The following is a 23,806-nucleotide window of genomic DNA, read 5'->3' as shown; positions in this document are numbered from 1 at the left end:
TTTCAGTAGAAGGTTACAAACGTTTTTTTTTTTTAAGTTATTGTATATGAGAACATATGACCTTTGACCTTTAATTCCAATCAGCCACTTAATATTTAATATTATTTATTTATGTAATCGTTCAATGATGCAAATATCTTATTAACTTTAAGTTAGTTAGTTGTAAGTACATAAACAAAACCTCAAATGTATAATAAATCTAGCTAACGGAATATCCAATATTCTTATTTAAAATAAATAGCAGTCGAAATATATTAATTTGTATTTTTTATTGAATATAACTTACCCAAACTTATAAAAAAAAAACTAAACAAAATCGTTTTTTTTTATAAAGCTGTTCTCGTGGTTTAATGTATGTTAAATTTAATTTTCAAGCGCCTGTTTCATAATTTTCACCAAATTGGTTTACGTTTAGGGCTAATTTCTTAGACTATACAAATATTACAATTTTATATCATAAAAAATTTGAAATGAAAGAATCAAAAATCGAATATAATTGTTCTAATATAATATAATCTTGGCAAAATAAAAAGTAGATTACTTTTTTTTTCTTAATCAAATATTGATTGTATTGATATTATTCATTGCCTTCTATTTTTTATTACTAACGATAATTACTATTATATAATTAGTAATAACATTTTAACTTGCATTTCCTAACCCTGTGAAAGAAAATCGCGATCATTGTCAATCTCATTTACACAAGCAACTCCATAATTCATATCAATTATTGTCAAGCTATTGTTTTAGTTAATAAAAATGTTTATTAGTGTTACGTAATTTATTTTTTATTGATAATTATGATTAATACATTATAATAGATCATTTTCAGGTTTTTTTCATGATAATGTATGACTCCTTCAGTGCAAGATTAGTGTAATTAGTAAAAACGATTACCACCAGCTTGTATGATAAGTTGTGAACAAAGGTCGCCTTAAATGTCCCCCGATATAAATACAGAGATATCACTTATTTGTTTATTGTTTACGAGACAGTCTGTGAATTCACACGTTTAAAAAAAAAGTTGTGTTAAAATGAACGATATTTTGTTTATCGATCAGCTGAAATGGTTGATCGGACTTGTGCGTATAAAGAATGACCTATGTGAGTAATGTTATGACTTTATATATTCACGTATACTAACAATTATTCTCGTATTGACGTATGACGATTTATGTATGCGTTAAGGTTTTGTTAAAGTACAATTGCCTCATAATAAATATTAATGTTGCGATCAAACGTCACGTACACTAGCGAGAATTCAACCCGTTGAAAGGATACGTTCTAATAGCGACTCGACTCCTTTATCTAGTGTCTAAGAATAGGCTTAATGTCTGTGAATTTGCATCGAATACCGGATCCGAAGCGGAATGGGAGCGGTGCGAGCACGCGACAACTAGTCCGCCCTGATGTCACTGATCTATTCAGCTAATAACCTGCGCCCGCGCATTTTCAACTTCTAGATTTTTTTAATATTCTCGTGTTTGTGATTTCAATAACGTTTGTGAATTGTTCGCGATTCTATTAAATCCTTTATAAATAGGTTGTTATTGCTTACTTCCTGTTCTGTCGAATCTATACTTGTTCGAAAGTCTGTTCCGGAATTTCTTGGCTCATATTTACCTTCAACGAATTTCACAGACTATCTCGTTGGATCAGAGCTCTTGGATCATAAAAATTTAATGTGTGCAGGAAGTCAACTACTAACAAGTGATTTGTTACTATTCGAAGCATGAAAGCATACTTATTCGAATCGTAAATATGTATATCTCTTGCTCAATATTCCTAATAGTGTGTATTGTAACATTAGCATGAAAACTTAAATAAATTAACGTAAAAAAGTTAAAGTAACGTTAAATAACATTTTGGTTTAAAAGATCTAACAAATTGTAACAATCTATTTAATTTGAACGTGCGTTTTGTAAGTTTTCTTCGCAGTGCAGTGATGTAACATATTTAAACAACATAAGTACGTGTGTTCGTAAGGATGATCTGTCTGTACGTTATTGGATTGTATTTATGTTGAATGATTTCTCTATTTATACTCTTCGCGTAATATTATGATCATTTGTTAAAAAGTATTTCAAATTATACGATCGGAACATCATTGTACTGACTCATTCGTTGTGTTAGGTGATTACTTAAATTCCAGTCGCTGATGTAATTGTTTTTGTTATTTGTTTTGTTATTTTTAATACTAATTATCGTTTCTAGATAGTATTATCTTTTTATCATACACACCTTTTAATATCAGGATGACTGTACTTAATTACGAAGGCGTCTGTATCGTTATCATCAACGATTATTTTTTAATATTCGAAGTGAATAACAATTTTAATCGTTAAAGATAATCAATAAAATATACTATTACTAGTAATTTTATTTGATTGTGATTTCATCTACACGTAAATTCTAAAGCTTATTTATTGAGTACTGTATCACTATAATAATATTTAAATCTGATATTATTGACGCGCTCCGTTGAAGTTTTAGGATTAGATTGACTTACGATTAGAACTAAAGATAATGTTTTTACGTTGAATAATGTGATAAGTAGAAAATTAATAAACAATTGAAAGATATGATGAGCGATTACGAGAACAACAAAATTAATTTAATATAACAATATAACAACAATAATAATTCAATAAATAATATATTAACGTTAACGTAGATAATATAAAAAAAGTTGTTCTAAGTTTCAAGCCACATATTCTAACAGATGCTTAATTGCTTGCTGGTAGTATATTTTATATAGATTTTTTACTGTATAAAATATGCTTTTTGACTAAATAAATTAGTGTTATTGTGTTTTGCTGTTCGTGTATTGTCAGTGTTAATAATAATCGATCCAATGATATGTTATTGGTTCGTTAATTGTTATCCATTAGCGTGTTCACACTGCACAATTAGACACCCCTTCGTGTGACCAAAGACGATCAGCTCTTGTCTCATTATGACTATTTATTTTTTATTACCAATGATATTATTGTATGAAACTAAGCGTTGCTGAGAAATTTATCTAAATTATCTCGATGTCCGTCTCGATAGTTAATAGATGATAATATTTTGATGATTTATTTGATCTCATCTTATTAATGTTAATAATTTCATAAAATGGAACGCCAAGACTAATTTTAAAAATAAATACATATAAGACCGTGTATTATTTTATCTTTAGTAGGCCTATTGATATATTGTAGACTTGTTGACAGATGTATGAAATGTTTCTAACATTCTGTCTGATCTGTGTTAATTTTAGATTATTATTTATGTTACAAGTACCTACTACTATTTCTGTTAATTGACTTGATGATAGGGCTTTGTGCAAGCCCGTCTGTATAGGTACCACCCACTCATCAGTTAGTCTACCGTCAAACATCGATAATCAGTATTGTTTTATTCCGGTATGTAGCGTGAGTGAGCCAGTACAGGCACAAGGGACATATTTTAGTTCCCAAAGGTTGATGGCGCATTGGTGATGTAAGGAATGGATAATATTTCTTACAGCGCCAACGTGTAAGGGCGGTGTTGCTCACTTATTATCAGGTGGTCCATTTGCTCGTAACCTGCTTAAAATATAAACAAAGTCCTTTGACTATTATATGTTAGCTTCATGCCACCAATAGTAGAAACAAAAAAATAATGATAGTTATAAATCTCGTTTTCATCATTACAGTTTTTGTTGTTTGCATTCATGCTCGTTTAGTCATCGGTCTTTCCAAACTACAAATGTAGGTCGATGCACCGCAGTTTGGGAAACTGCTATCCGTAAACGTTTTTTAATCTCGCGGAATTAAAATCGATTTGCGAACGTGACGTATATTACAAATAAAAACTTGCAAGCGCGTTAAACTACGTATGATACACCAAATACACTAATTGCCCTTTAAGATTTGAATGGTTGAACGAAGAAAATCTATTTTTTACTAATTTGGGTTATACGATAGATCCAGCGGTTTCCTCGACGTTTTCAAGTTAAATAATGCAGGTGGTGATGATATTTTTATAATAAGACACAATACCTGTTTCAATTCTTAGTATTTATATGATATAATATATATTGTTTTATTAATTATTTACATAGCTTACATAAGCTTACATATGTTAAAGGTATATATTTGTGATCAGTTAAAATATGCTTTTGTCTTTTTTTTTTACTCCCAATTCACGATTAATTAAACACATGCTAATAAGAAGTTTTTAAGAAAATACGTAAATACATATGTACCGTAACAGCCTGTGAATGTCCCACTGCTGGGCTAAGGCCTCCTCTAATTTTTTTGAGGAGAAGGTTTGGGCTTATTTCACCACGCTGCTCCAATACGGGTTGGTGGAATATGGTAATATATATGTACATAGTATAATTAAAATACAATTATACGTACTTATAACGACTAGAATGTTGGCAAGAATACCAGCAGCATTTCCATGTTGAATCATAATAAATTGTGACTCTGAAAATGGCTTACACATGCCTCACATTTGTTTCTATAAAATACAATGTTTAGTATTTGATTGAATTGAACAATTAACATAATACTATTTAATAAATGCGTTGTTTATTTATTATCTCTAAGAAACAGTCTAGTGTTGCATTAAATATTAATTATAAATATTATTATGTCAATAAAATACTGTGAAAACGCTATAAAAGTAAGGGTTTTCCATTAGATTTCGAAGACGTCACGTTTAACGGTGTCGATAAAACGCACCGCACCTAGATTCTGGGCTATTCCCGGGTGTAACCTAAACCGATAAATAAAACGACTTTCCTCGTACGGAGTCGTTTTAAGTTCTTTTTAATGTATAAGAGTGTTTTGGTTTTATTTATTTGTAGCTTCTAACATCGCCACGAAAGTATAGACTGTTTTCTTCATCATGCCGATTAAATAGACGCCATTGTAGTACAAAGATGTACAATGAGATTTTGTTACTAATTTATTTGAGTGATGTTATGATTTATTTATCTAAAGTTTAAGCGAGCCGAGTTGGTCTAATGGTTAGAATGAAATTAAAAATGAGCTTGAATTTTATCAGATAATCGCGGGTTCAACTCAATTTTCATGTGCTAATTTTACTGAAATACTGTCACATGTGTGTCCACCAACGTGCATTGGAGCAGAGATGGCATAAGCTCTAAACCTTCTTGTCAAAGACCTTCTCGGAGACTTTAGCCCAGCAGTGGGACATTACTTACTATTTACTAATAAAAGTAATCTTATAATGAAGTAGCTAAAGGTCGGCATTCATTGTAATGCTTCTGTAATATTCTCTTGCGCTGCTAATGTACTTCGGTATTAATGTGTTTGAAACCATAAGTTACGAACTCAACGATACGCGAACGAATAGATTACGGAAGAAAATGATCATGAAATGAATTCTGTATTATATAGAATAACAAACTACATACAAGTCTCTTATAACCGGTATTCAAGTCTTAGATAGTCTGCCATCACTTTCTCTGAAACATAATTGTATAGCTCGACTAAGTGTGGGAATTATTGAGTTCACATGACACATTCCTACAAGTTTCCTTATATGTTAGATCAGATTTAGTCTGAGTGATAATAAGTAGAAGAAATTCATAATATGTATATATTTAACGCATCGTTTTTCAATTAATAGTATGATTTCTTGCTCCATAGATATTGCCATTGTACGAGGCGAGGCATTCCTTTCAATTGTAAAGCGCACCTAACTAAACCACTTATAGCTCGTTGTATCCCTTGTTATTCTTACATGAAACTTATTCACTATTCATATTAGAACACAGCATAGTAAAGTACGCGATAAATACATCACATTGCTTACATATACTTTAAATAAAAGCGCTTTTTTGCTTTATTGTATAAAGGTCAAGTCGACAAGAAGTACAAAAAAATCCCAATAGGATATGGGTGTTCAATAATATTGCGTCATAATATACGATTGCGCAAAATATAATGGAAGCAAGTAATGAAAACATACAAAAACAATTTTGACCCAAATCGAAAGTAAACTCCTAAAACTACCGTTGAATTATATTTCTGCTGATATAGCCAGGTTAACCAGTGTTCAGTATTTACTCGGACAACTCATTTTTTTTTAAGCTTGATGGGTGATAGATTTATGATACAATAAAACATTTAAACATAAGGTTCTCTTTATATATAAAAATGTTAATGGTAACTACACAGATGGATTTTTTTAAATGTTTTAATCGAACTTATAAAAATTAGCATAAAATGCTTGAAATTTAACTGTTAGATGAGATTTGCAATTACAAAAATATTATCATTTTATTTTAATTTCTTGTAGCGCCTCTTTCACTATTTATCAGCTTTATATCTTTTCTCTTAATGTACCCGGCTGTGTCTGGTTGTTTTCAAGTATATCTGGTGAGCCTGGCAATGGCAAATTGTGCAAGATATTTGAGTAAACGAATTCCTCGCTGACGATTCGATTGTTTATTGCAATGTCACGTTTACCTTACGCTTGCATTACACAGCCTTCGTTATTGTCCGTTTCGATCACGTTGATTAGAGTACGGTTAGAAGAACCATGTTTGTAAACGTCTTAGGATATTTGCGACCTCATTATTAAGACTTTATTTATGAATATTCGATATAAATATTTACGACTTTACATATAATCGTGCTTTACTAGGTTTCTCTCTTTCTGTTAACATAGATTTGACATTCGAAGAAAAAGACAGAGCATTGCAAGACAAGCCGTTAAATTAAGAAACCGTTGAGTAGTCTGTTGTTTCGTTTCCGACGACCGAATAAACTAAGTTTTTCAAACAACACTCGGAGAAAGAACGTTCAGACGCCTGGCGGTGCGCCATCGTAAAACTGATTCATATTAAAGTCGTTTCGAAGTTCTGTTTTATATTTGATTGAAATCATATGATTTATGGCATATATCGTCGAACCGATCTTACCGAAATATCAATTATCTACTATATTTTTTTTATTTAAGCTTTCAAATCTCAAAGACGTGTTGCGACTTTGTAAGTACATTTGGTGTTAAGAAATATAGTTTCTGTACTATTGTTTTTAAAATGCCGAGATGACCCAGTGGTAAGAAAAGATGATCGTGGGTTCAAATCCGGGCAAGCTCCACTGAATTTTTATGTTCTTAATTTGTGATTATAATTCATCTCGTGCTTGACGGTGAAGCAAAACATCGTGAGGACACCTGCATGTGTCTAATTTCACTGAAATTCTACCATTAATTTATTCCATCAACCCGCATTGGAGCAGCGTGGTGGAATAAGCTCCAAAACCTTCTCCTCAAAAAGGGAGAGGATAAGGCCTCCTCTTGTGATTGGCCCAGGCAGTGGGACATTCACAGGCTGTTACTGTACTTGACTGTACTGTACTATTGTTTCCGATTGAGTTTAGCAGTTTTTATTGCTTGCGGCAGCATTTAACTATTTAATCAATAGTACCTAGAAAGATTGATATTAATTCGCTTTTTTTTAATAGTATCATAATGCAACAGTTATTCTATAATTTCCTACCGTAACTCATTGACTGGTGTGACCGGTGAACATGATGTAACGTCAATGTAATATCGTATTACAAAGGCTATTGACCACACGAAATTAACAAGGCGTAACGTGGGTACTGTGAATAAAGACGAGTATTACGCTGTAACGTTTGGTCGCACTATTTATATCAACGATGTCTCACGTAATAAGCTTTACTATCCAATATCGGCGTAGAACTCGATCGTGAAATGTCAGATGAAAAAACTGCAACAATTTATAATATAATTAAAATAAATAGTGGTGACTATCCTTTTGAGAAGGTTTGGAGCTTCACTATGGTGCTCCAATGTACTGTAGCAGATTTTCATCCGACATATGGATGGTTTACATACATATTATTGGCGGTTTATAAATCGACGTTCAAATCGATTGTATATTGTTAATTTTTAAATAATATTATTCTGAGCGAGCTGAGTCACAACACGGCGCTTATCTGGAGTTTGTTGATACCGAGTGTTTACGTTCTCACTTTAACTGTTGCATGAGTTATCAAGGAATATGGCGTATGAATCAGACTAAATGTATATATAGCTAACTAACGCTTTACCCAGGGCTTCGCTCGCTTCATCATTCAGGATTGGTATAACCAATTATGTCAATCAAATATATACCCATAACCACCATAAGTAAGTTCATTGCCATTGTTCATTTAGTCAATTGCCTTTATGTTTGTTTCAGTATTGGACCAGGGGGAGCGACCAGTCAAACTCAGCACAGAAACACAGGCAAAGCCGACAGTGCAGTACATTGCGGAGGACGAAGAGGTAAAACAATATTACATAAATCAAAATTGGTTTTAAAGTAACGAGATATGGCACATGTTACTGAGCCAGTTACAGCCGTTTTTTACAGCTAGTTTTTTATGATTATTGCGTAGGGCATTTCAATGATTTCGAAGTTACAAATCTATTCAAAGATATTGAGCCTAGATAATCCATAAGTTCTGAGCTCAAATTCGCAAAAACAATTTACTTTTTGTATTATTGTGCTCGTGGACTGTTCGATGCGAGTATATATACTGACTCGAAACGAAAAGCAAGGTGCGCAAGCGTGAGCAGGCGCGAACATAATTCACACTCGCGTTCGCACTATTTCATTACAGTACACAGGATGACTTTGCTGCCCAGCGCCCGCATACAACATAAAATATCTTTACTATTTTGTAGTTTAATTTTTTTTTTTTATATAAAATGGAAGGTGGACGAGCATATGGGCCACCTGATGGTAAGTGGTCACCAAACGCCCTTAGACATTGGCATTGTAAGAAATGTCAACCATCGCTTATAGCCAATGCGCCACCAACCTTGGGAACTAAGATTTTATGTACCTTATGCCTGTAATTACACTGGCTCACTCACCCTTCAAACGGGAACACAACAATATCAAGTATTGCTGCTTTGCGGTAGAATATCTTAATCAATTAATTATCTAATTGTAAGAATGAAACGAGCCGTTTATCGAAGGATTAATAATATTATTATTAAAATCTAAACTTGAACCAGGTCTCTTTAATTATCTAATAAGTAATATCGGTTTATTACTCTGTGTCAGAATATCTGACTAAAATGCATGTAATTAGCGATTTCTGGTCCTCGTGCGAAAATAAAAGGTCATTTATACGAATTCATATCTTATATTGATTGCAATTACTCAGCATTTTGTTTGGTGGTTGTTTCGTTAGCACTGACATTCCAATTTAGTAGATACTAAAGTAAAATATTATCAAAAACATAAATGTAATCAATCTCGATTTGAAACAAATATATATATTTTTGAATATGACATCTCTAAATTTAAACTGTATTTATTAACGAAATAATTCGCTTTCTTTTTATATATACGTACAGATCATGATAAAAGAGGTCTTATATGTATAAAAAAATAACGTTTGGTTAAGCAGCTTTCATAAGAAAACCTTTGAACCTTTTAATGAAAAGATAAAGAATTTTAAACTTTTTAAATATGATACTTTTATAATATAATATTTTAGAATTTTATAGTTTTAATGAAAAGCTAGCAACATTTTGTAAATATGTTCCGCGCTAAAGCTACTATGTCTAGACAAATTTTGCCGTGTTCGTCTAGTCTGGTGAAGTCGCTTTTGTCCAACTCGATGGGAGACGTGACTAGCTTAAACAGTACGTGATAAATTACTTAAATAAGATATCGCACTTAATTTGATAGTTTTCTACGTTTCGTGAAAACGTTTAGGTGAATTTTACTACTACAACTATCAAGTACATATATTTTTGTTGTAGTTGGAATATAAAATTTTACTTTTAAATTGTACCGGTTATTGCAATTGTTTGGATGATAAAACATCGGAAGCCGTGGGCTTAATTTCGATGTGTAATGTGTATTTAGTGTTAAACAAAGGATTCCAAATGTTTATTTTATTTTTATTTTTTAAAGTTATTTTTTTTCCTCAAATCATAAAAAAGAAATAAACAAACCTTCGCAGTAAAATTATGATAAATTAAAAAAGTGATTTTTAAACGCTTAACCTTTAGTGTCCTGTTTTTTTTTTATATTCGTTGAATGTAATTGTATTATAATAGCGTGTTCATTGTTATTGACATAATTATATGCATTTTTTATATTTTAAATACAAATATATTTGAGAAATAAAAATGTACCTATTTTCATGCTCTGTGTTTTGTTACATTGGTCGTATTTCTAGATGACGAGCTTCCGCCCGTAGTTTCGCTCGCGTGTAAGGTCCACCATGAAAAGAAACTGACGGAGTAACTTTAGCATTTATAATATTATTATACATTAGTATAAATAGTAGATCAGTAGGTTAAGTAATAAGTTGATTTAAGAGTAATAAAAGCGCTTCGAAATCTGTCTTTGTGAAAATTCTGAATGTTGCTAATTAATTCGAATCAAGGAATTCGCTAAGGAAACGAAAATCCGCGCAGTATCGAATTGACGAAGACATTTTCTTTTTAATTTGCTTTGTAATTGAGATGACTTAAATTTAAACAATGTGACAAAATAATAATGAGTTTTTTTATTATGTTTATATATAAATATTAATAAATATAATTATTAGAATTCAAATCTATTAGCTAATTTATGATTTGCTTGATTTTTGTTTAAGATTTTGCCGCTAACATTGAATATTTGATTGGCATAAAATTTGAAAAATAATGTCTACATAAATCCATCTTTTTTACATGTAATTATTATTATTAGTGGTCAATTAAGTTAAAATAAAAATAATCGTAATTTGTAATTAAAAACGATTATTTTCTTTACAGGACAAGGAAACAGTGCACGATTTGTTTTTAACTTTATCGTTTACTCTGATTCCGAATAAGTTAATGTAAAAAAACTAATATGAAAAAAGGTTTTATATTTATATCATTGTAATAAAGTAAAAAATCATTTTGTACCAAGGAGTACGTCTCAAACTCAAATCATGCTTAAGGTAAAAATAATGTCCCCGCACCGATTTCGGCCACGGAGGCCAATCTCAAAACAGATTAGCCAACTGCCCAGGACATATTATAGTTCACAAGTGTGTGCGCAAACACAGGTGCACTCTCTATTCCCTAGCTCTCATAATCCGATGGGACGGCAATCCGACACGACGGGAAAGAGTTCAGGCGCAGGTCCAACGGTTTTTCGTGCTATCCGAGGCACGAGAGTGTACACAGTTCCATCTTCCAGATGTTTACGGTAACATTAACACAATTATAATGAACACAATTTTTCGATGATTCATTTAAAATTAGTTCATAACATTTAATGCTTGTATATTAAATATAATATAAAAAAAATTGCTAATACGTAATTATAAATATGTATATACTACAATAACCTTATAGTTTTTGTGTACTATATATGTATAAAAATGTATACAAATAATGTAATTCAAGGTTTTTTTTGTAAGGTCTTGCTGTCTTTTGGCGATGTTCTTAATTTGAAATATTAATATAATTGCTCGGTATATTTGATGAGTAGCCAATTCGCAGTGGCCTCCACAGGTATTCTTACTGAAATATTAATTTCCATTATGACTCTTATTGCAATTGTGATAAGGCATATAACTCTAAAAATTAAATCTTACTATAGATGTTTTTTATCCCAAATTCTAAATTCCCCGCACATCTTAATGGAATCAAAATGCATCGCGTGCGTTGTCTTAAACATCACTTTCTATCGGTTATAAACACGCTGCGCGGACGCATGCAAAGCGAACGTTGCGAAAGCAATAACATAATCGAAACTCGATCTTAATATACAGATTAAACTAGCTTTGCCCTTCGTTTACACTCGTTTACATTTGATTATACATAACAAATGAGCTATTAATGGATACCAGCTTTAAAAATCGCGTAATGGACGCAGTTATGCATATAAATTCTTAAGTCTACCTTTAAAATGTTATGTATATTAACGTAAAGTAACGTAATTACGCTTAAACAATGTTCAAAATATGTTGAAATATCCTTATTAATAACTTTACTTGCTTATTTTTTATAACGAATTAAAATTTAAAACCTCACACATACAACATTATGTATGTCTGAGGTTATTTAATTTAATATAATTTAAAATTCATGGTGATGATTTTATTTTTAATGATAAATGTCCTTTGTAAATATATAAAGGTTTGTAATTTTTAGTACTAAAATTATTAAAAATGAACAGAGAACGAAACGGACAGTTACCGCTTGTGGGTTGGTTGTTGTCGTATCTGGTTTGAGGCGGTATTATCGGCTGTCATTACTTGAAGTTTTAATTAGTAAATATATTTATGATACATGATTGACACTGATGGATTTATAATCTCTGTATGATGATAGTTCAATAGCATTGGTCTTAATAATAGGAAGAGTTTCCTCAGGATGCTCAAGAAACTGTATAGCCATGAGTAAAGATAAAACGAAATAAAATAAAATGTGCGGACAAATTGCATCTAAAATACGTATTGTTGAATAAATTATTTATACATATATTGCATCCTAATGGACGCAATATATTGTATCCAATGGTTTTACTTCCAAAAACAACATGTCTATTTTTGACGTCGACTTCAAAGTCCGTTGTTAGGCGGTGTTAAATGACATGTACATATATTTAGGGGTTTTTAGGCTACATGGATACATTTAAACCCGAACGAATAAAACAAACATATCTGAGTTCGGCTATTCGGGTTCTCATCAGGCTCTGGAGTCGTACACTTGAGACACAGAACGAACTATATATATATATATACTATATAGGTCATTTCAAAATTATACCTAAACTACGAAAATAGCAAATCATTGTAAAAATCTTGGTTCAATAGAGTTAATGAACTCCTTAGACTAAAAGTTTTCGGACCATCGTGGATTGGGTGGTTACAACATATTGTAAACAGCATTTATTCAGAAATGATGACGTCCCTATTTGTGCGAGTTATATACTCGTCTCGTTTCCCTTTATCCGGAATGTTTGACGAGTAGTCTTAAAGCTAAATCCTAGGTGGGCGTAATACAAATTTATCCTAAATAGTGCGCTTTCATTAGTACGACTTGTTCACTGAACTGGAAGGTTTAACGTTGAATGTGGGCTTCGCTTTAATTGCCAAATGTTCTAAACGATGTGGTTATCTGTTAACTATTTTTACTTCCGTACAGCAATACTTTGTATAATTGTGGTCCTGTTGAAAGGTAAAGAGCCAGTTTTAATCAAGCGCACAAGGGACATCTTAGTTCCCATAATTGTCGGATTCGATAAGAATTAAAAAATAATGAAAATCATAAAATATCAGAAACTGAAGCGACAAAATAGCGTATCACCGTTAGTGGTACCAAAAATCTATAAGACAAACATTGTCAATGTTAAACATTGGATGTCAAATAAATATTTAAGATGAATATTTTCTATGTGAATAATTTATCATTTCGTAGAAAGCATTACAATTTCTTTAGCTAATAATTTAGCTAAATCATCGTAGCTGTCAAGTGATCAATCATGATTCTTCTTGCTCTAATGAGCCGAAGAAATCGAACATAACTGTCTCAGTATGAAACTAAGGTTTTTTTTTTGTTATTAATGGGATACATTTGAAAACAATGGTGTGATAAGTGATGAAATCAATAGAGGTAGATATCTCTTTATCTAGTGAATTTGTCGGGGCGCCATAACTGACCAATATTTATCAGAATTCACTATTTCCGTTCTCCTTGTAAGTTGTTACTGTCTGCTTATTTTGGTTAGTACTAATTTCATATGATTCAATTGTTAAAACTTTGTGTATTATTGGGTTCTCTTGGAAGGTAACATTGAGTTTTTCATATGCTGTATTTTTGTTATTATTATTTGTGTTAGTTCGCCGTGAAGGGAAACATCCCAAAGAAAATATACGTGTGATGGAATGTCTTTGCATGTAGAAAACTAGGAAATTCGTCACTTATTTCCACTAAACGGGAGATTCTCCTAATCTTAATTGAGCAGCGTATTTAAATATGGGTATATATTTATCAAAAAAAAAATTAATCACGTTTATTTAGTTAATTTTCATTGGTGAAGAAATAAAAGGATTGCTTAACTAAACAGAATTTAAGTTATTAAATACACTGTTCAACGCCATTTCTCTGTTGTGTTATCAAAACAAACTTAGTTCTCGTGTAAACGATATTACGTATTAAATTTAACCCTTCTGTTATTTATGGTTTCTTGGAAATTGATATCTTGAAACTTTTAAGCCATTTTAAAAGTTATCGTCTTAATTTCTACGTCTATTTATTACTTTTCGTTATATATATACAGTAACAGCCTGTTAATATCCTACTGCTGGGCTAAGGCCTCCTCTCCCTTTTTTGAGGGGTAGGTTTCGAGCTTATTTCACCACGCTGCTCCAATGAGGGTTGGTAGAATAGACATGTGGAATAATTTCAATGAAATTAGACACATGCAGGTTTCCTCACGATGTTTCCTTCACCGTCAAGCACGAGATGAATTATAAACACAAATTAAGCACATGAAAATTCAGAGGTGCTTGCCCGGGTTTGAACCCACGATCATCGGTTAAGATACACGCGTTCTAACCACTGGACCATATTGACTTATATATATGTTTTGATTTTATTTCTTTGAATATTTTTTTTTGGGTATAAATTCAAACTATTTATTTGCAAAGTTGTAGGTTCATTTTTGATGTTACAATGATTAGAATCCCGCCACAGCAACCATAAGATAGTACGCAAATGTCATATATATATCTATAGTATAATAAATTACATACAATATTATTTTCATTTTTAGAAAATATATTAAAATGACATAAAAATATTTTATGAAACGGTTTACGGGGATTATTGTTACAAATTTTATATAAGTAATAGATTACTCATGTTCATGATACAATCTCTATAATGTCGTCAGTCCCTTCACTGTTACTTTGTCAGTACTGTTTATCGCAGTTAGTGATCGTGATAGTAGACTAAATGACTTGACCGATTTGTTTGACACAACCAATGGATGGCACTCTATTACATTTATAAATATATATTTTATAGAATAGGAAGCGGACGAGCATATGGGCCACCTGATGGTAAGTATATAGACATAGACATTGGCGTGTAAGAAATGTTAACCATCTATTACATCACCAATGCGCCACCAACCTTGGGAACTAAGATGTTATGTCCCTTGTGCCTGTAATTAGAATGGCTCACTCACCCTTCAAACCGGAACACAACAATACCAAGTACTGCTGTTTTGCGGTAGAATATCTGATGAGTGGGTGGTACCTACCCAGAAGAGCTTGCACAAAGCCCTACCACCGGTAAATTTATTAGTAATTTTTTTTTTTTATATATAGAACGTGTAACGCAAGCAAATTTAAATATATAAAAGGTTAAATGTCAATGTTGCAATCTGTTATTATAAAATTTCCATAGGTTTCTAATAATATAATTAAATCTTTTTAATATTCCTGTTATATATTTATAATAACTAAATGATCACGAAAATGCTTGAAAAATAGATTATCTAATACAATAAAATCTAGAAATTTACGATATAAAGCCAACATTTTTTTTTTAAATTAATTATGCAACGGTAAATGAGAACGGCTGTAACCGAATTCTAAGATTGTCTAGTCATAGTATAAATAAAATCTACTCAAGTCACAGTCGGTCAAGCCAGCCGCATTAGGCTAGACTGGATCACCTTTGCAATTATGTTGTAATGGCACAAACTCCTTTCCCTTGTATACAACACCAATTATATAAATTCGTATTTCGTAATCAATATTAACAAGCGATTCATGATGATTTCAATTCGAAACAGATTTTCTGTTTTCTGTGACAACGATCGCAAAATATTCAACCAATGCACGATTTCATTATTAAGTAATTAAAATAGAAGAATTTTATAAAGTAATTTATTATGACACATATTTTTTTTTACATTTTACACACACGACTATCTGATCCCAAATTAAGCTTGAAACGAGACAATTGATATACTACATATACTATTTTTCTTTTGTAAATACATACTTATATAGATAATTACACCCAGACTCAGGACAAACAGACATGTTCACGCACACAAATATCTGTCCTGGGTGGGAATCGAACCCACAACCTTCGGCGTGAAAGGCAAGCATCCACCAACCACGCCAGCCAGCTCGTCATCAATATTTGATTGCTCTGTTTATTCAAAATACTAATAAACACTTGAAACAATAATTAAAATCGTTATATCTTAGTTCTATTATGTAAATAACTTGGAGAAAATTTAACCAATTAGTCTTAATTATTTTTTTTGTATTATTTCAACTTACTATTAAATTATGCGAAAGTCTAAGGTTTTGATGCTTGTTACTCAATCATGCACGAACGGATTAATTTGCGATTATAATATATCTCGTGATTTGTTCATCGGATCGAATCGAACCTGCATACTTATGTCGAATAAATATCTGCCACATATGTATCCCGTAATGTAGCGTTTTTTTTTAAATATATAATCTAGCGCTTGACTGTTATCACGCCTGATGGAAAGTGATGATACAGTCTAAGGTGGAGCGCGCTTGCCTAGAAGATGCCTATTCACTCTAGACTTGAAGGTAAGGTAGGTAAGGATATTGTAGGTGGTGGGCAAAACGGAGGTCGGGAGGGTATTCGAGATCTTAGCGGTGCGTATCAGAAACGAGGAAGCAAATCGTTTCATTCGTGTCTTAGATACGAGCGTGTTGAAATACGCACTAATGAAAAGAAATGATGAAGCCTCTCACCTGCAGCGGGACATTTATAGTTTGTTTAATTACTTAGGTATTACCAGCTATATAATTTTATTGCGTCGAAGAACGGCCAAATAGATTTAATTTATATAATAACACTTATCTGTGAAAGTAATTACGATAATTACAGAATTAAGTGACAAGGTGATTTTTTTTATATTTATAATTTTTAATATTCTACTGAATTAAAATCTTCCTTCTATATAGATCCTTTATATACTTTTTAATACTTTTTTAAAAGTTTTATTAAGTGTAAGGTAGAGTTTCTTTCACTCGTCTCTCTATGAAAATTTTATTTAAAAAAGTAGTTTGATAATATCTTTTAGTTTGATCACTGTTTGTATAGGAAAAAATCACGAAACTTCATTTTTATTTCTCTAAAGATTTACGTTATTACTTATAAACACTGATTTCTCTCTTTCTGTCACTATTGATTTGACATACGAAAGAAGAAGACAGCATTGTTTCACTAATCATTCGCGATGCAACATTTATAAGTAAGACTGTTATATTTTAAGAGCTATTTCTTCACTTGCTTAGTTTTTTATAAACTTTTTACAGAGTTTGGTTCTACAGAGTTTCGTTTCCTTTTTTTATTTCTAGGGAGACTTGCAAATGGACAATCTAATGGTAAATGGTCACCACCATCTATGACATTGGAGCTGTAAGAAATATTAACCATCCCTTACAAAGTCAATGCACCATCAACCTTGGTAACTATGTTACGTCCCTTATGCCTTTTGTTACACTGGTTCACTCGCCCCTTAAAATCGGACCATAAGAATACTGGTATTCTTAGTGCCATTTGCCGGTGGAACATGTGAAGCTCTACCATATAGTAAAGAAAGTTGTAATTTGAACGAAGTGAACCGTTCGTCATTACCGGCGTGGAGCTCAGCGGGGCGTTAACGGCTGTTGCATTGACTTAACGAGGCTGAGACATAAATACTTTGAACTGTTCCGATAACTGAGCAAAACCTTTTCATAAAATCAAAGCTTAACCCGGTTTCTGTAGTGAGAGGTCATTCCTTTTGAATGGTTAAGAAACCGTATCATTCTTTGGAATATATGTTTTTAAATGACAAGAAATTCGTGTCAATTTATTTTTTTATTCTGATACTCACTGGAAATAAAAACATAAACGGCACATCAAACTACCACATAATAGAAAGAGCACATGTACCAAAGGCACACACAAAAATTGTCTGTGGAGATAAGAAAGATTGAATATAAAAGAAAAATCGAATATAAAACCTTTTTTTTAACTCTTTAAATATTGTATCTTTCTTTGGTCCATAATTACTAATGAATAAATTATGCAGATTATGATGGCTTACTGTAATAAAAAAATGTCTAGTCGTCGCTTAAAAAAAAAAAGCATTAATTTTCATTACAATGAGAAATTATATAATATCTTCTGTTTATATTTACATATATTAATAAATACTAAAATTAGGCATTCTACAAGTACCTATTTAAAGTGATATTTATTGAAATTATTATTAATTTCAGAAACTATTCAATAATATTTATTAATATTGAATACAGATTACTTAATAATGCAATGGCACGAATTGCAATGCCCCTTTGTATGTTTCGTAAACAATTATCTCGTACGATTCGCGCGCCACCTATTGTATGTTGATAGTACCATGCCACAAACCTTCAGGGAAGTGTCTACTAGACGCCTACAAAATTTTAACTCAAACGGATGAACGATGAGTGGAACGCATAGAATACAAACAGAGAAACAGTCACTTATATATATATGTATTTATTAGGAAGTGGTTGGTATGGGCAGAACAAATCACACCCAGATCAATATATAATCATATTTCACCCTCAGGGTTTGTTTATTCTAATTTAATTTCTAATGTATTTACTAAGAACGATTGCTATCTGACCTCAATTCTTGATTAACAAGTAACTCTACCTTGACTTCATTTCTATAGCCAGAATTTTTTTTAGGGTGTATAATTTACTTAAAAAAATTAGACTTATTTTTTTTTTATGAGCGAATTGTTTTATCAAATGTGTGGCTAAGAAGTCTGGACCTACCGACTTTCCATTAGACTACGCATAATTCCTCCGTTTGTTTAATGAATTCGAGGGTTTGTAGGACAATTCTCCTCTTAGATTGACTTACTCAAAATTTTATTTGAGCTAGGTAACAGCCTGTGAATGTCCCACTGCTGGGCTAAAGGCCTCCTCTCCTCTTTTTTTGAGGAGAAGGTTTGGAGCTTATTCTACCACGCTGCTCCAATGCTGGTTGGTAGAATACACATATGGCAGAATTTCAGTGAAATTAGACACATGCAGGTTTCCTCACGATGTTTTCCTTTACCGTAAAGCACAAGATGAATTAAAATCACAAATTAAGCACATGAAAATTCAGTGGTGCTAGCCCACTAGTTTGAACCCACGATCATCGGTTAAGATTGACGCGTTCTTACCACTGGGCCAACTTGGCTTTTTATTTGACGCTGTAGGAAAATTAGAAGTCACTTCGATCATACCACGTCACTAAACTTGTAAAACAGGTACCATCTTCATTGATGGACATCATTCGCTTATCCTTATACCATTTGTTTTTGTCGGCGTAGTGTTTTTAAAACACTACAAGGAAAAGGATTTTTTACAGTATACCAAAGCATGTCGGCTGAGACCCTTCTCGGGAATGCTGTTACTCCGAGATATTCTCACGGGCTAAACTGATGGTGTACTTAATGAAAACAATTTACTTAGTCTGCTCATTTGACACCAACGTCGTCGTAATCGTTGAATATCGAAACTACATCGAAGTAAAATTTAGCCACAAAGGTTTAGCCTTTGGATGTATGTAATAGGCAAAAAATTATGCAAAGTAAACGGAATTAAGTTCGCGTTTTTCTATGTCATATATGAAACTATCAGATAACTGGCATGTTGTTTTAACTATCATCCTGCTCATACGATATTTTATTGCCAAATGACAATTTTTTTACGGTTATTTAACAACGTATCAATTCTTATTTATGATCGGGGTCAATGGCATTACGAACAGCATTATGCCTTTAAAGTTCAATCCATTTGAGGAATTGAAAATAGAATAAAAATGAAGGTGAAATTTAAAACGAATCCGATTAATACGGCAGCTTTTTAATCATGTGTACAAATTGGTTAAATCAAAAGTTAAACTACAAGTTTATTCTGGTAATTAACACAATTAACAATTTAAAAAAGAGTATTGTAATTGAGAGTTGAATTAAAATGATTCGTATGCCTTCTCTCAAAGCAACAACAACCTATGCGACTTACATTAATCAAAATATTTTATTATTTATTCACAATCATATTATAAATAAACAAGTCACCGGGTTTCACATCAAAGATAAAGATTAAACTAAACAATTATCTTGAGGTCACAAATACTTAAGCGTGAATTGTCGTCATCAGACAACATATCCTGTTGATTATAATACAAATAATCAATTTTTATTATGACGATATACTAATTAGTCACGATTCAACGTATTTATCGTAACAATCGTGGAAATTCGACGAAACTTCTATAGTGCGTGACGGATTACACAATTATGTGTAAGGCTGACACATAACTATTGATATACATAATTCGTGTAATTGATCATGTAATATATTGTTACTATAGTTTTATGTATGAATCAAACTTATTTTGAAATATTAAATAATGAATGAAATGATATATCTTTATTTCAATTTATTCGAAATCCTTGGAAAAGCGTTCCATTAAGGCAATATGACTTCCGAAATGCCAGTCTATAAGTAAAGGTTGCTATTCATTTGGAGGTCTATTTAGTCGTCTGTTAGTCTGTCAATAAACAAACTGAACAATGTTCGTAATAGATATTCGACAGTCAGAGTTAATCCATTACCCGAACAATAATCCATACTGTCATGTCTCGTTATTTACATTTTACTTTAAAATACATTTGTACAATTTTATGTGAGTATCGGTAGCAAAAATTTTAGATTATTTTTTTAATTTTTGTGTTAATTGACATATGGTCGAATTTCGAACGTTAAAGTAAAAAAAAAAAATTTCACAATTCAAAACTGGCAACCAGTTCAGATTGACTACGTTTCACAGATTAAACAAGTTGAGGTGATAACGTTTGGAAGATATAAATGGATTCGCAAACAGAACCTCAGGCGTTACAGTTTCTCACAATTAATGCAATTTAATGGACTGTGGACTACCGGTGAATTTGTTGTTTAAGCTTCACAGGAAGCATTGCTCTTATCTTATCTGACTCCATCTTAACTATATTATGAGATTACATTAAAACGTTTATGTTTTTCCATTATACGCTAAACAAGCTGCTCCGTGGGTCGTAACATTTTATTATCTTTCTAAATAACGCAAAAAAGATTTTATTTCAAAATGAACCTGTAGATTTTAGCCCGTGAAAACAAAAAAAAAAAAACAAACATATATTAAATGTAGATGACGTCTATTTTAATCATTTTTATACGCAGCGAAATTTCCGAAGTACTCGATTCACACCGTAATATAACGATAGAAGTATTGGTAATTGGCGCTGGTCTATCTGATAAGAAATTAGTATAAAAATTACATGTATGTCCAATATATATGTAAGAAAGTAGTATAAAAATGTACACGGTAAAATCTTCTCTACATTGATATAATTGTTTTAGGGCGACGTACTCGACTGTCCACTATGCCTGTCCACATTCACCGCAGTCAGTATGGAGCGGCTAGCATGGTGCTCCCACCGCTGCTGCGAGCCCTGCCTACGTCAATACCTCGCCATCGAGATATTCGAAGCGAGGGTGCCAGTCAACTGCCCAGTTTGCCATGAGAGCATGCATCCGTCTGGTGAGTAATCTCTTATTGCATAATATCAATGTGTAGTATTGAAATAAGGTCTTTATTTTTCTAATTCTAAAGTGCGGAGAGTTTCTTTGATACAATCATGCTTCATCTTGAAATAGTTGTGATTGTATGCCAATGCAGTTTGCCAAACGTGGGACAAAGTTATTGTCCCTTGTGCCTAGTGCAGTTACTCTGAAAATACTTGAAGCTATACATACGAAAAATTTAAATATGGCGGCTAAATATTCGTGTTCTAAATTGCTTCCTCAATATTTACGTTATATTGTAATTTAAAAATGGAATACGAATTTTATTTTAGTGTTATACATATATGCCACTAAAAACCTTTACAACCAGCTACCAGAGAAACAAATAATAAAATTTATTACATAGCAATACAAGTGCAGAAGATTTATAAATAACAGTTTTTTATTAAATAAATATTAGTAAAAGTCTTGTATATAGTTTGTGTAACGAGTTGAATAATAATGTTTAGTAATAAATGGATTCTTCGTAAATCATAAGCGACACATTCGCGTAGGTCACATTTATTTTACCTTGGCATTCAAAGATTCAATACTTAGTCACATATAGTATACATATTAGAATACAATTAATAATCAGTTGCAGGAACTAATGACTGAACTAACATTGACGGTTGGCGGTTTGCCCATTTATCTCTGCGATTTGACGTTACCAGATTATTTAGATAATTGTAATCACTCGTGTTGCCACATCAAACACAGTACACATAATTGACTATCATTTGATAAAGAACGTACGACAAAATTATAAATTTATTTTCATATTACTGTTTATATAAATAATTCATTTGACAAATAATTGATTTATTAATCGCGTTAATTAGTTCATCATCAAGCGTAATGGATTTTCCTGAAAATAGAAGAAATTATATTAATTAACTTATATATAAATATTATTAATATTATTCTAATTAAATGTTTAATATAACATATCTAAAGTATACATTTGTGAATCGTGTGATTGTAAAATGATGTTTTCTAAAACGATATGTTTATATAATAATATGTTTGACGTCTGTGTGCCTAGTGCGAGTTCTTTTACTTCTTCGATAACGTTGACTTTAACTACGATTTGTATGGAATTCAGATTATTGTTTCTAGACGGCGTTATTTTTATTTAAATAAAATACTCGCACTATGCACGCTGAGCAGTTTTTGAAACGTATTTTTTTTGTACAAAAAGCAATAAAAAAACAGGGTTTAAAATGTTTTCTACTACTCATAATTTATTTGATTTTTTAAAATTTAAATCATTTCGAAACACGTTGTTTTAAATTATAAATGTTATCCTTTTTTTTTGCGCTATCGGACAGCATAATGTTCATAGTTTGTTGTTTATATATTTAGTTTCATCATCATCTCAGCCGGAAAACATCCATTGCTGGACAAAGGCCTCCCACAAAGATTTCCACGATAGCCGGCCTTGCGTTACCCGCATCCAACGGCATCCCGCCCCTCAAAATGTCGTCGTCCACCTTGTATATTTTGTTTATTGGAGTGCAATAGAATAATGTTTATAGTGCAGTTCAGTTTATCTACTAATCTCAGGCATAAAGTAATCCAAGAGAGCTTTACATATGTATTATTGTTGTTTATGTAGTGGAATCGAATGCCAAAGCAATGGTTATTAACAGTTCATAAATGTCCCACTACTGGGCCAAGGAATTTTATCCAATTAAGAAAGAGATGATCAGTTTTGTTAATTGTATAACCTAACTTCCAGTATGATTGCTCAGATTTACTGATTGTCGTGTCGACAGCGACTTTTTTTATCTTTATTAATAGTTTATTTACCTATTAAGATAAATAATTAATGGTATGGTAACAGCCCGTGAATATCCCACTGCTGGGCTAAGGCTTCCTCTCCCTTTTGAGGAGAAGGTTTGGAGCTTATTCCACCACGCTGCTCCAATGCGGGTTGGTAGAATACACATGTGGCATAATTTCAATGAAATTAGACACATGCAGGTTTCCTCACGATGTTTTCCTTCACCGTCAAGCACGAGATGAATTATAAACACAAATTAAACACATGAATATTCAGTGGTGCTTGCCCGGGTTTGAACCCACGATCATCGGTTAAGATTCACACGTTCTAACCACTGGGCCATCTCGGCTTTTAA

The 23,806-nt window shown here is 32.0% G+C and overlaps 2 protein-coding genes across 3 annotated transcripts in view; both read left to right on the top strand.

The window, feature by feature from the left end:
• The window catches only part of LOC126772874 (ADP-ribosylation factor-like protein 6-interacting protein 4), a 143,118-nt gene that overhangs the window by 91,415 nt on the left and 27,897 nt on the right, over window positions 1–23,806 (top strand). The window lies entirely within an intron of this gene.
• The window catches only part of LOC126772811 (E3 ubiquitin-protein ligase RNF19B-like), a 60,072-nt gene that overhangs the window by 24,327 nt on the left and 11,939 nt on the right, over window positions 1–23,806 (top strand). The window contains exons 1-3 of one of the 2 annotated variants that reach the window (XM_050493402.1): window positions 998–1,104; window positions 8,216–8,301; window positions 21,462–21,642. In XM_050493402.1, coding sequence (XP_050349359.1) covers window positions 1,035–1,104; window positions 8,216–8,301; window positions 21,462–21,642 — 337 coding nt within the window. In that variant the 5' untranslated portion in view covers window positions 998–1,034. Of the gene's footprint in view, window positions 1–997; window positions 1,105–8,215; window positions 8,302–21,461; window positions 21,643–23,806 lie in introns of those variants that run through there. The other variant, XM_050493401.1, reaches the window with a different exon arrangement.

The sequence above is a fragment of the Nymphalis io genome, chromosome 13 (genome assembly GCF_905147045.1).
Source record: "Nymphalis io chromosome 13, ilAglIoxx1.1, whole genome shotgun sequence".
Taxonomy (NCBI): domain Eukaryota; kingdom Metazoa; phylum Arthropoda; class Insecta; order Lepidoptera; family Nymphalidae; genus Nymphalis; species Nymphalis io.
Note: the sequence above shows the minus strand (reverse complement) of the source record. Positions and strands in the feature narration are given on the sequence as shown.